Source organism: Gavia stellata, chromosome 12, assembly GCF_030936135.1.
Source record: "Gavia stellata isolate bGavSte3 chromosome 12, bGavSte3.hap2, whole genome shotgun sequence".
Lineage (NCBI taxonomy): Eukaryota > Metazoa > Chordata > Aves > Gaviiformes > Gaviidae > Gavia > Gavia stellata.
In genome coordinates this window covers 19803411-19817635 of record NC_082605.1, presented here as the reverse complement: position 1 = coordinate 19817635, position 14225 = coordinate 19803411, and the positions used below count along the sequence as shown (strand labels likewise).

Sequence of the window (14225 nt, the reverse complement as noted above, 5' to 3'; positions counted from 1 at the left end):
CCTAGAGATGTCCCCACTGCAGCATCAACATGCCTCTACTCAAAGGAGTAGGCAAACTCAGAGGAGGGCTGTAGCCTACGGAAACATGAGGCGAAGAGCGAGGAGGGCACAGCCGAGTCATATGTTACCCCAGAGCAACACAACACACGGGGAACACACAACACAGCTGCTGGGGCCACAGCGACTTTTATCAGTGAGTACCAGTGTTTCACATAAGCTTGAAAAATACTTACATACCACAGTCTAGACTTCAAATTCTGAATGCCCAGCATGAGCATCAAACCAAAAGCCTTATTCAATATATTCAGTGGTTTTCAGTTACTACACTCAAGTGTGCACACCCTGATTTTGTACAATGCTGCAGAACTGACCCATTTTAATGGGGAAGGGTAATGCAACCCTGTGTTACAGCTACAAGCATTTTACTGCCCTGATTTTCTTTACCTGTCACCATTACCAAACAGCAGCACCAGAAGCCCGCACCCGCATACTCGACTCGGAGCTAACTATGGCACAGCTGCCCAAAGACCATGATGGCTGCAGCGCATCCTGCAGGTTCCCGGGTCCTGCCCCGGGCCAGAGCTTCACTACTCTAGGAAAGACACATTCCCAAAAGCTGTCTGGGGTGGGGGGGAGAGGCATCATTATAATCTAACTCCAGCTCCTCCTTCAAAATACAAAAAAGAAAAAAAAGCCACAACCCAGTGGTTGCATCAATGCTAACACATAGCTTGCTGCTCAAGCGGAAACAGAGACGGCCGGACACAGCCAGCAACAGCCACAGAAAGAGCGACATGAATGCAGACCCCACAGTACTGTAGCAGCAAGCTGCGTCCCCGCCGAGCCCCACGCCCCTCACCATGGGCGCCGGGAGAAGCGGTGCCAGGCAGGGGACACTTCAAGAACCCTTCCATGGGGAAACGTTTGGGTGAAAGCTCAGCGAGCCACACTGCAGGCTATGGGAACTCCAGACATTGTCCCCAGCTGTCCCATCACTACCCAATTCACATTTGATTTCTGAACACTAACTGCTGCGACCAAGGTTTCCTTATAAAGCCTGCCAAACTGGCACTCAAGTCACTAACCGTTTCATTTATCCTATGTAATTTCCAGTGTAGCACAAAGGAGAACGGGAAGCTCTTGTTTTCTATACGTAGGCACCATGCTACACTTCAACGTCCTATAAAACACCACCCTAAAGCTCTCTCCTATGCCACACTTCAGTCAGTGCTAGTCGAGGAAGACTACAGCAAGAGTTTAAGGCACTTCATTCTGAACGAGATACGCTTGCCTGCCACTTGCGAGTCAGCTGTAGGCTGCTATTTGAGAAATCCATTCAATCCGCCCAGCTTATAACACCACACGGCACCTCTGTAAAACACCTAGGCTTGATATAATACAAGTATAACTACCGTTATTGCATAGGACTACACTTGAGTAGATAATGCACCAAACTACTTTTACAACATTGTTGCATGTTAAAAATTAATAACATTGTTATCAAGTAACAGTTATTTGCAGATACAGTAATTTACTTTTTTTTTTTTTCTTTGTTTTTTTCTTATGTCAGCCCCAGTGCTGAAATAAACCACAAATTACTATAACGGGTATATTAACTACATAGTTATGTTTCCAAGCATATTACTACTTTTTTCTGTATCACTAAAAATAAATATGTAAGTTCAGTTTCTCTACAGAGTTGTTTTATTACCTAATCTAAATTTGTACTCTACCTTAAATGCGTTTAAAAACATTTTCAAAGTGAGACTGTAATATACAAAATATTCTCAAAATCTCTCTTAAAACACAGAACCCTGCATAAAAGCTTCCTTTCAAGTGTTTACAAAGAACGCAGAAAACTTCCAATGAGTTTTAAAAATGTCAAAAAATTGTTGCAATATTAAGAGGCAAAAATCTTACAAATGAAATACAAACATATTTAAAACAAAAAGTTGAGGATAACTAAGGAATCCATGCAAATCAAAATAAACTGTACAATGCAATTTAAAAAAAATAAAGCCAATTAGATATGTACAACATAATGTGCCCAGCTGATAAAATGTATCAATTTTTTTTTGTCCGAAGAGTGTATACCAACTCACAGTGCTCCTGCTTGGTTTACTGCTGGCAAGCCACCAATGCGTGTTACAAAACAAAATAAAAAAGAAAATTTAAGAGAAAAACTCGAACCATGATCAAAAGAAAAATCCAAATCAGCTCAGAGTAAAGCTAAACAGCACTCTGAGAAAGAGACTTGCATCTCCCTGCAATTTTCAGCAACAGCATTTTATATCACAATCAACACAATCAGGATGTCTTAACATTTCTTTTTTTTGTTTGTTTGTTTGTATTCTGAGTGGAGTAGGGTGGGTATCTTTCCCTAAACACTTGTCATGTAAAGACCAACGGTTGAGGGACACTGTATCTTTAAGGCAGCACTATTCAATTAATACAATTACAAATTGGACTACTTTTTTTTGGTTTCTTTACATTCTTTAACTTTACATTTTGTTTCCAAGTAAATAGGTTACATTTACAATTCTACAATTCCCCCCTCCCTCCCAGTAGAAACAGACTTCTTCATTCGTAATTCTATTGCTTTGAGTAGATTTGACCAGTTCAAAGTCATTGGCGAATCCAGTTCACAGATACTGTACATATGCTGTACAATATTTTGGAGGCATTGGTAGTTTTAAAATAGAATATACAAGTTCCTTCACAAAAATTCTAAAAAAAATCCTATATATATAATATATACACACACGCACACACACTGGGCTGCTGATGAAGCACAAGGAAAAAAAAATCAAAAAATTCTACAAAAGGTAAATTATTTAATCTACTGATCAAGAAACAAAGCAGTTTATGAAAGGTGTGCCAAGTACATGCTAACAAGCATGATCGGTGTCCTCCATGCTCACACTGCTCCGCCTGCTACTTGTCTTCGATGCTCCAGGAGACACGGAGGAAAGTAGTGGGTCGGTTACTCCGACAGGGGAGAGGGTATCGTCCATCAAAATATCTTCCAGTTTGGATCCCATTTTTGCAGGAACACTGTAAGTGCCAGTCGGTTCAGTCACATTTCCGAGGTTGTCACTGAAGGTGATGGTACCGTCAGTGAGGTCGAGGGTGGTAGTGCAAGACAGGTCTGTGTGGTGCGGCATGATGTCTTGGTTGCAGTTGTCCAGCACAGGCTCTTGTTTGATGACCCTGTTGACCATATCAGGGGAGCAAAGGCCTGTAGATGGAACAAGGGACAGTCCGTGTGCCCGAGCTTGCATCTCAAGTTCCTATGAAGAAGGATAAAGGACAAATTACAAAATCTGAAAGCAAAATCTGTCACCTTACGCTTTTGTGTACTGTGGCTTACAGTTTCCTTCTGTTGTATACAAACCGTTTCCTCCCTTTCCAGCAGCGACAAGTGCTTGCACCTTGTACGCTTCTGCCCTGCAGATTTTCACCTGAACATTAGTCTCTTGAAGAGGTGGGTGAACACCACCCCACACAGGTCCTTCACACTTCTCCTCAGAACCTACACCAGAGCCAAAACCCAGCACCCTGAAGAACAGACATGTTTCCCCTCAGCAAGTCTGGCATCAGGTCAGGTGAGGAAAACATTTAAAAATTGAAAAAAAAAAATAAAAATAGCAGAAGCATATGCTTAGTACTTTCACAATCTGTTGTGATTGTACTGTCTCTGGACATTCCTATCACCGAGGCTGATTAATAGCCTTTTTTCCATTTTCAGGCTAAGACAACAAGCTTGTAAAGGCACACTGCAAGATCAATGGAGAAGGTGGAAGAAGGAAGCACTTCTTCCATCAGCTAACATGCCAAAAATCATCAGTTCCTGATTCTGTGCTTAATCAGAATCAACACAAAAAGGGAAAATACAGACTTTAGGTTATTTGCTGCCAGATGTATTGCCCATTATTCAAGGGTCTGGTTTTTATGTTATTTTGATTGAAGAAGGAGCCAGAGCATGCATAATACAAAATAAGATGAAAGATGCTTAAAAAGCGATCTGACTTAGCTTTGAAATACCACTGCTTGATCATAGAATCATAGTATCGTTTAGGTTGGAAAAGACCCTTAAGATCACCAAGTCCAACCATAAACCTAACAATACCAAGTCCACCACTAAACCATGTCCTTAAGCACCTAATCCACACATCTTTTAAATACCTCCAGGGATGGTGACTCTACCACCTCCCTTCCAATGCCTGACAACCCTTTCAGTGAAGAAATTTTTCCTAATATCCAGCCTAAACCTCCCTGAGGCAACTTGCAGCCATTTCCTCTTGTCCTGTCACTTGTCACTTGGGAGAAGAGACCAACACCCACCTCTCTACAACCCCCTTTCAGGTAGCTGTAGAGAGCGATAAGGTTGCCCCTGAGCCTCCTCTTCTCCAGGCTAAAAAACCCCAGTTCTCTCAGCTGTTCCTCATAAGACTTGTGCTCCAGACTCCTCACCAGCTCTAAAGAGAAGGTTGCTCTGTAGAAGGGTCATGCATCTTTTATCATCTCTCTCTAGCAAACAGATTGCTCAACAAAGTATGAAAACTCTGCTGAAGCTCCTCCCAGCCTGTTCTATTTTAAAGCCACACTTGACTCTTCAGGTATTTCTAACTTCATTAGCTACTTTGTGGATTAGCTGTGCTGTGGTTCAGGGGTCTCCTGACACAGCAGCCAGCCTGGCACACTGCAGCCTGCATGCAGAGTTCAGCTGTTCGCTGCTGTTCGCTGCTACTCACTGCACGTGAGTAGCAACACGAGAATATGTGGGACGCACAGACGGACACGATGGACTGATCCATCACTGTCTCCACGTTACGTGTTCCTACACCCAATTCTAGATATACTTCTTTAATTACCCTTTCACAGAAAGGGGTGGATATCCAGCTATCTTTGCTCACCTGGAGAACAGAGTTGACAACAAAAGCTGTGTAGGCTGCAAGGCTAAGTTTTCCTATCCAGCTTGAGGTAAAGGCAAAGAAATTAATTAGAGAAACTGAGTTTTCACCCTTAAATCTCTGTGTAATATAGGCTATTGGGAACCTGGGTGAATCTAACAAGGCAACAACCCATGGAAAAAACATATTCATGCCACCTGCTGCTTTTCAGTGTTGAAAAGGAGAACTGTTTTATAGTCTTACAGACTTCAAGGAACAAAGACAACAACAACCATAGCTCCTCGGGCAAAAAAAAGCAGCTCAACATCCATAGCTCTTGGCTGTCTTGCTGCGTAAACTCTTGGAGACCTCGCATTAGGTGTGCTTCTCTGTAACTGCTCTCAGACAAGCCAGGGTGGCCTCAATATTAAATACAGCTGCCAGTCCCCAAAATACCTATGTGGAACTCAAGATACAGTGCTGCAATGTCTGTCACCAATATTGCCCTCCCTGTCCATTTTTTCCTGCAAGCACTGTTTACCCTCTATCACAAAGCAGATGAGATTCCTGCAGAGCATCAGGGAGAGGCTGATCGAGAGAAGAAAGAAGAGATCAGATGTAGAAGACTGCAATCCACAGAGCTTCTCTGACAGACAGGGCCTAGATTGGTCCCTGCACAATTTAGAAAACCCACAAGCAAGATTTCATTTATTGCCATTCATCTGAAACTGCTTCAGAAGAAAAGAAAACAAGCACTAAAGCTACAGGTCAAAAAAACTCCACAAACAAGTGAACATACTCCCAAACAGCTGAACTAAATTTGATCACTATCAACAAATAAATCATATATGAAGTCCCAATTCCTTACATCTGGCATCCAAAAAAAAAAATTACCATATAAATCTTTCTTATAGTATGGTTTGCAACTTATGCTGGCCACAGCAGAACAAAAACAGACCAGGCCTAAGTGGTTTACTAGAGTGTTGGGACTTTTCTTTTTTTAAACTAACATATCCTGGTTTTTTTTCTGGAAAAATCTCTGCAGACATCTCAGCATTGGTCACCATTTATTAAAACGGTGGTTCCTTCATTCCACATTCCTACAAACAAACTTCAGTTACCATTATTTGCAGTCACACACTGCAACATCAAGAGCATCTGCAGCTTATTTATCAGCAAACCTGTATTCTGAGCAGCAGATGCCTGTTGGCATGTTCCAGCTTCTTCTGTCTGTTCTCAAGCTCCTTTGTGCGTTGCTGTTCTCTTTGCAGCTTACGGATGTAGTCCACTGAAGCTTTTAGAATAGTTCCCTTATTCCAGCGCATATCCCTTTGAAATCAATAAAAAAGGCAGAGTTAAGGCTCTCAGGGAGGCTTTATTTCGTAGTCATTACCTTCACATCAGCAGCCATAATTACACCTCATACATACTTAACACCTGGCTGATATTTATCCCCAGTTTATGAACACAGAAGGCATTTGAAATGCACTAGAGGGGGGCAGAGCACCGCTACGGCGGGGCAGCCTGCAGCCAGCCCCAGCCCAGCCCAAGGGCACAGAGCCCAGGCGCTGCCCTGCGTTCACCCAGGCTCCCCGCAGCCCCCCGGGGCCAGCCCCCTGCCTTCTGCACAGTTTGGGACCAGCACTGGGCAGAGCAACTGAAGACCAGGGGCTCTTTTCATTGCCTTACAGCAAGGCTGCAAGACAACGACAACAAAACCCCACAAGACTCTTCTCAACCATCGCACGGCTTGCTATCTGGGTAATGCCTGATTTCAGCTGGGGAATTAAAAGGCCCATATATGACCTGCTGCTTCTGTGGAAGGAAGACCTGAGGCCCTTCAGCTCCCAAGAAGCAGCAAGCAGTAGTCCTCCTGGTGGCACTGTATCACAGCTGTGCTACAGTAGGAAGAGCCGAGCCCAATACAGCAGCACATTCAGGTGCTTTAAGTTTAAATTCTGGATAAGATACAAATGCCACATCGCAGCCTAGGGGTGATGGTTCTTCAGTCAGGGGGTATGTGGCTCCAATACGGCTTCTCCCACATTATTCCTCCCACGCTTGCTTTAGAGAGAGATGCTGCCTGCATCGTCTTCTCCCCCACATCACCTTACTTTGTTTAAATAAAAGAAGTTTACTGCAAAGTATCAGACCAAAGATCCACCTGTCTCATAGGTCAATACTATGCAATATTGTCTTGCTTGCCTTAGAGGAAGCTAAAGAGCCTCTCTGAAGAGCAGCTATGAGTTGCTCCATGAGCAACTGCCTTAAAATAATGGAAACTCTCCCCAGAAGCATCACAGGGCATTGATTCAGATTTGAGCGAGACTTTCAAGCTCCAGAGCAAGGGGGGTTTCTTGCTATTGAATCTGCACTGGGAAAGTGTTAAGACAAGTAGGCAGCAGTAAAATTACCTAAAAGAACTACTAGGACATTAACATAAACAGTGGCAAATTATCAGTGAACAGACACACGGCTACACTCTATTTTTCTTCTTTTTTCTTGGAGGGAAGGGGAATACGACGGCTTCCCAGATGAACTGCCCTCCATTTTCACAGAAAGAGGGATTGGTTCTGTCTTGCCAAGCTATGACATCTAATAAATTAAAAGAATCATTTAGCAAGACAAGCAGCCAAGCAGCCAGCTAAGCAGCGAGACTAAGGTTTCACATCCTGACAACTCTACCTCTGGTAAGGCAGTCATTCCTAGCATCAACACCAGCCCTGCCAAAGCACAGGGTCCTGCTGGATGCTGAGCTGCTGCACAACAGTACGGTGACTGTTTTGTGACAAAAATCATCAAATTAATATAAACTTAAGCAAATTCCAAAAGGGGAAAAGAATAAACCCCAAAACAATCTTCAAAAAATATAACGGAACCTTCAACCACGTCTACAGCCATGGAGTGCCAAGATCATACAAGCAAACTTGGGATTTTTTGGGTTTTTTTCCTAAATTCTTTTTCTCCCCTAACATTTTTTTTTTTTCTTTTAACACCTCCCTCCCACAGTCTCCTTGGGTACGTTATACTTACGGGTCATTTGACTTGGGTATCAAAGTGCCTAGTTCTTTTATACGATCATTAATATTAAATCTTCTTCTTCGTTCAACTTTAGGAAAAACAGCACAAATGTTACAAGTAATATTCACACTTAATTACAACATATAAAGTGTTTCATCAAAGATTTCTTTAAGCGTCTTTGAAATGTTCGCCTGAAGCTTAAAATCCAGTGACAGAGTAATTTATTTTGCTCTCCTACACATGGACACTCTAAAGAGAAGTTCTGTCTATACTGTAAAAATGTGGGAATGCTAAAGTGGCGAGTTAAACTGAGACTCTGAAAACCAGGATGGCTGTGTTAGCATAGGACTCAACTGAGAAGTGAATGTTTTCCTAGGGAAAAGCATCACAGACAAATTCAGATACAAAAATTTAGATTTAGACTCAAGGAAATCCCAAAGCAGGAAAAGGGACAAAATGGATAGTCTCTTTTTTAAAGTACTCTTCCAGATGCAACATTTTAAGGATCCAAAATCAAACTTAAGCACCAATTTTCCTGCATTAGCTTTTCATGCTACGGAAGAGGCTTCTGAATAGCTCAAGGCATGAAACAGTTCCTTTTTTCTAGTAATATAAAGTATAAAAGGGCAACTTAAGGATCATTTAAGTCATAAGATGCTAATTATTTTAATTTTTTTTTTCCAGCTTGGAAATACGTGCTCCCTTCAAAAATGGAATTTATAAAGTTGCCACACTGAGGATGCACACAGATGTTTCAAGTCACAAACTAACCACGTATCTAAGATTTTAGACTAATTTAAAAAAAAAGGCAAAATTGTGCAAGGCGGATTTGTTAAAAGCAACTGGATCAAATGTTGTTCCCAGTAATTCCACTGATAACAGCCACTGGTTAACTCGGCTTACTGGGGAAAAAAAAAGTTTAAAATTCAATAGTAGATTCAAGCACACATTTCAGAAGAATTCGACAAATTTGATCTATGGGCATAACATAATGAACTGGTACTATATACTACACTCAGTGCCTCATTCAGATTTAACACACCAGCATTTGAACACTTAAAGCCTAAAATCATAACTACGGTTGGTGCAAAATGCAAAGAACCAAAACTTACTCAAGTTGTGATTGTCTTTCTTTTGCCTCTCCTTAGCCAACGCTCTTGCTTCTGACTCTGTAGGAAAAATACATGCTGTGCATGTGAATGAAGTAATTAGAATTAAAGTAATTCAAACACAACGTTTCAGTCTGTGAAACATTTGCGCAGGAAGCCTGATCTGTATTTGTTAAACCAATTATTACAGCCATTCCAGCGAGTGAGAAGGGCCTGTACTGTAAGCTGTGACTGCCAAAACACAACGCTGATGTTCAGCTTCACCCCTGCACCTGTGGAGCATCCATTCCCACACTCCCCATACTGACTTTTGTGACAAGAATGTTTTCCGCCGAGGCCCTGATTCAGCAAGGTATTTGAGGACAACAGACTGCTGAAATCCAACATACCTTCTCCTACGTTTACATAGAGCCGGCACGCTTACATACCACACAGAAGCTGAACCAGAGGAACAGCATGCTTATCGCATTGCTACCTGCACAGGATGTGAAGCAGTCAGGAATCAGAGACTCTACTCACCGGAATTAAGGCTACGTCCTTTTGTGGCACGTGCGTGTACATCACCATACGACTCAAGGTATAACTTAAGCGACCTATTAAAAATACTGTATTTTCCAGCTACACTAACTGTTCTCATTATATGAAAAAAAATATTAAAAATTCAACACCTTTATTAGCAACAATGGTCCTTGCTTCAGGAAAAGCAAAAAGAACAATAACGACAACCATGCTGCACATCAGTTGTCTCCTCAACTCAGAACTGCTCTTAACCTTGCTCCACACATTTATTATCAGACTTCAGCGTGCAATAGTTCAGGCAAAAGCATAACTAAATTTGTTAGTTTCAGTTCTTATTTGATCTTACATTTCTCAAGCAATTTTATTTTCATATTTGCTCTACCCCTTTTAATTTTTTAAAAAGGTGAGGTCATTAATCCTTGCCCTGTTGCAATTAAATCTCAAAACCGACAAGCATTATTTAGTTTCACAGTAAGTCAGTGAGGAGGAATGAGTGTATAATCTACTATCACACATTCCATTACGGAAACAAAACCTCTCAACTCACTCCAATAAGTTTCTTTCCTGTATTATTTTAGTTTTAAGGAACATGGATTATGTCCCATCTAATTCAAAAGAGGTGATAGGGGTTTCCCTTGAGTACTGGAAGTTTACTACGTCATTGCTTAGAATACAGAGCTACCCCAATATGATATGCAGTATAACAAAACTACCCTTTTCTATGCTAGGCTCCCAAAGGTTCCCCCCAAAAGTTTGAAAGATTATTGCATGCCTCAATGAAATTTGGGCTTAATCTGACATTGCTTTATAAAACAGATATGAGGTTTGTAAGGCCAAAACTGATGGAAGGTGCACTCCTAGGTGAGGATTCCCATTAAATGCTTCAGTAACTACAACTGAGAACTCACAACCATCATCAACATCAGATGCTGGGCTTCACCAACCGTTCATCAACATCAGATTTGACTTTTCTTGGTTATGCATAATTTTGGTATTTATATAGTTGGATAGAGAAAGGTTTCTCACAAATGTTAGATTTAAACATTGTAAGTTCTCTCCAGCCTAGTTCCAAGAGCAAAATCAGGAAACAGAGAACCAGAAAACTCCTGCCTGCAATAACATTCTGATTTTAAAAATCGCTGGCTGTCAGAAAGCACCATCAATAGTGTTTTCTGCACAAAGGCTTAGCCAGATCTATGTCAAAGTGACTGCTGTTAAACTTGAGTTTAATTCCTAAACCTCTCCTAAATTAAATGCAATCTGCTAGCATATATTTTGAACAGAAAAAGCACTCATCTAAATTGTTTCTGCATACAGGTGAATGTAGTATATAGATATTTAACTTAGTTCAGGTCTGTTATTGATGTACTGAGGACTTCCATAAGACCACTTCACTCACTAATTTCCCCTCTCTTTCTGCCTTCTTTGCCTGAAGCCTTACACAACTCTCTGCAGTGAATCCGTCAGCCTGGACTGGACATCCAACAAGTTGGATGGTTAGTTTGCAGTCTACAGCCACCTTTAACTTTCTATAATTGGGGCAATGAAACTGTCTGTAATGCAGGACTTGGAGGAGTTCTCATCCCCTCCCACCCTCCTCTTAGTTCCATCACTCTACAAGCTTTTCTTTTTCTAGCAGCCACAAATCATTGTGCAGTTAGTGTGTCTTCATTTGGTGCTGAACTCACATTTTGTGCAGTCATATAAATGCAAATATCCGCCAGCTCAGAGATGTGCCATTTCCTCCTGAGAAGTTGACTCCAGGGCTATTAAAACTGTTCTGCTTAAACTAATTCCTGCCCAGAACCTGCTCTGCAACTGAGTCAGCCTGTGAGTTTTCAACAACAGAAACCCAGAAAGACAACAGACAAGAAGAAAACTATGCCTCTGCCACGCAGTATGACTCCCTGTTGGCCTTAAGAACAACCATTTCTGGGTATTAAGATGATTTTGTCATGGATGTCCATTTGTTTTTCCTGCAGACAAGCCTGCCTTGTATACCGTACTCTACACGTGGTTATATCCTTTCAAGTGAAGCAGAACAGCAAAAATAAAACATGTTTGAGAATACAAAACTTCTTATTTCCTCCTTGAAACTATTCAGCTTCTGTACACATGTGCTTGAGAGAAAGAGGCTTTTAATGTTCCCCTGCCCTCCCCCTGCCTCCCACGGCTTACTGAGAGCACTGCTGGAAGAACCGACATGACAAGAAATTTACAGGATACTTCATTTTCATCTTAGTTTAAAAGATGCATATTCTCTCTCGAGTGCCTAAATTTACATTTTGTAGTATCTAGGTGTCCAGATTTCAAATTACAACAGGTTATTTGTTCATTACTGCTCTCCCCCACTAGAGTAAAGCCTCACCATGTAGCATTCCTTGACATGAATCCCACAGAGACTCCAGATATGAAGTTGTTAAAGTTTGGTGTTGATAGAGCAAACAATAAGCCCAAACTAGAGAACAGCTCTGCAACAGAAGCATGGAAGCTTTCTGTGACACAGTGTTTTCAATGTGCAGATTTGACTACAACAACTAGGGAATTTATCTGAACTGGTCACAGTGAACACACACATGCCCACACATGAACACAACTGCACTGCAGGCTAGTATGTCTGCTAAAAAATGGTCCTCAAAGCAAAAAAGTAACTATTCATCCATGTATTCCTTCTCGTAACAGAAATTATGTCCAATATCACCTGAATTCAAAACAATTATACTATTGCTCCAAGGTGGTATTTTAGACATATTTACCTGTGAGCTCCCTTTTTATATTAGGAAGGTTAGCTGGACATGAGTTGCTGATGTTTAGTCCTGGAGGAGGCATGCTTTGGTTGCCATAAAGGTCAATCAAATTGCCAGACACAGGCAACTGGAAAAGATAAACAAGGAAAAGGATCATTTGGTTTGCCCTTATGAAAGGCTTTGTACAGAAGAACAGAGTTAAGATCCCCTAAGAAATCTGTGCTCTTTTCCATGCGCAAACAGAGCTTGCAGCAAGGTCAGCAACGGTTACACATATGCATGGGCATGAGGAATAAAACACCTACATTGGGAAAATTCTGTCCTCTCCCCTCAAAAATGCACAGACAATACTTTTTTTTTTTTTTTAAAGGCAAGGAAGCACAACTCCATTCAAGTTGCAAAAAACCTTTGGAAAGAAGAGGTAACATGCTGACAATATTGCTGTAGTGTTGCTCCTTATTTTTCAGTGAAACTATTACATCTGTACCCCCATCACTTCTCTTACTGAAAAAAATCAGCAAGAGCCTACAGAACACTCCTGGAGGAAGCTCCTATTTTTCCAGGAACACTTGAGTGAAAGTACTTAGCAAGTTGTCATATGCTTGAGGGAGAACACTGTATTAATCAATCACATTCTCCATGTGATTTGAAAGCTACCTACACAGAAAACATTTAAGTTTACTTTAACTTATTTTTCACCTTACATAACGAGAACATGCACCAGTAGGAGGAAGATAATCTTGACATTAAGTTTCCTCAATTACTTGTTCATTCTGCTGTTCTTATTTAGGTATGTTTAAACAAGGAGATTTATACAGAAATAGGATAGTATTCCAACAAGACATATCAAAGCTATCCCTTTAAATTGTAATGTATTTAAAGACGCTTACATTTATCCTGAGTGGATTATCTTACCCATCTCTTTTTGTTTTCAGGCTAAGTTTTGAAAAGACAGATCCAAAACACCTAGATATCTTATCTGAGTGGCAATACTTCTTATCATCATTGCTGCAAAGAAAACCAATCCCTCCAGGACACTGATCCTGCAGAGATTAGAGTAAGTATTAACTTTACACCTATGTAAATAATGCTGTTGAATACAATGGAGTGAGTCACACCATGGACTATTAGACTGCTACTGACAGTCCTTGCCAGACTGAGACCTGGGAAGATTTTTCTGCCATCTGGAGCTACCATAAGAAACAAAGTTGATATGCACACATTAAAGTGGCACCAGCTAGAAGCCATGCTGAGATTTGTCTTGAACAGACAATGACCAACAACAAAAATGAAGTCCCCTGACTCAATCTTTAAATGGAAGAGGAAAAAAGGTAACTGAATTCTCACCAAGATTCAGCCTTACAATTCCTCGCCCTCCCTTAGCTCTTGAATGCAATATATAAAAAAAAGAAGGAAAAAAACCCCAAACATCTATAATAAATCTAAGGTCACAGCTGTCCATCACAGACTATGGTCCAAGTTGTGACATACCCGCATTAATGTCAGGGTGACCACTCACTCACCACTCTACAAGGCTGACCCTTGTATCTTTTGGCCCCTCAAATGCATCCATGACACAGGCAAAGCAATCGCGTCATACACCCTTCTGACTTGGATGCGTTTTTTCTATTCATGCTCCTAAGCATGGGGAGAGCACAAAGACCTTGTTTGTAGCCCAGGGACTTGAAGTTCAAAACCAGACATGTGAAATCTAATTAGGAATTTCAGGGAATAAAAAAAAAAGGGGGGGGGTCAAGAAATCTAGAAACTAGTATCTCAAAGCATGGGTAAAACAGCTAGGTTATAATGAAACATGGAGAACAGTTAAGGTCACCAAGCTGCTTTCCTTACTGCAAGATGGATCCTGTTTGTTACAAGTTCATGATTTTTTAAAAAAATTTTTTTTTCAAAGGTGTCAACACTGTGCCAGATTTCCG

At 41.1% G+C, this 14225-nt stretch overlaps 1 protein-coding gene across 9 annotated transcripts in view; it reads right to left on the bottom strand.

The window, feature by feature from the left end:
* Positions 1–1544: 1544 nt before the first annotated feature.
* Positions 1545–14225, bottom strand: part of MITF (melanocyte inducing transcription factor) — a 108569-nt gene continuing 95888 nt past the window's right edge. For 7 of the 9 annotated variants that reach the window (XM_059822987.1, XM_059822989.1, XM_059822990.1 and 4 more), the window contains 5 exons: positions 12298–12415; positions 9026–9082; positions 7926–8001; positions 6074–6221; positions 1545–3290 (listed from right to left, as the gene is read on the bottom strand). In XM_059822987.1, coding sequence (XP_059678970.1) covers positions 2889–3290; positions 6074–6221; positions 7926–8001; positions 9026–9082; positions 12298–12415 — 801 coding nt within the window. In that variant the 3' untranslated portion in view covers positions 1545–2888. Of the gene's footprint in view, positions 3291–6073; positions 6222–7925; positions 8002–9025; positions 9101–12297; positions 12416–14225 lie in introns of all 9 variants that reach the window. The other 2 variants (XM_059822988.1, XM_009818048.2) reach the window with 1 other exon arrangement.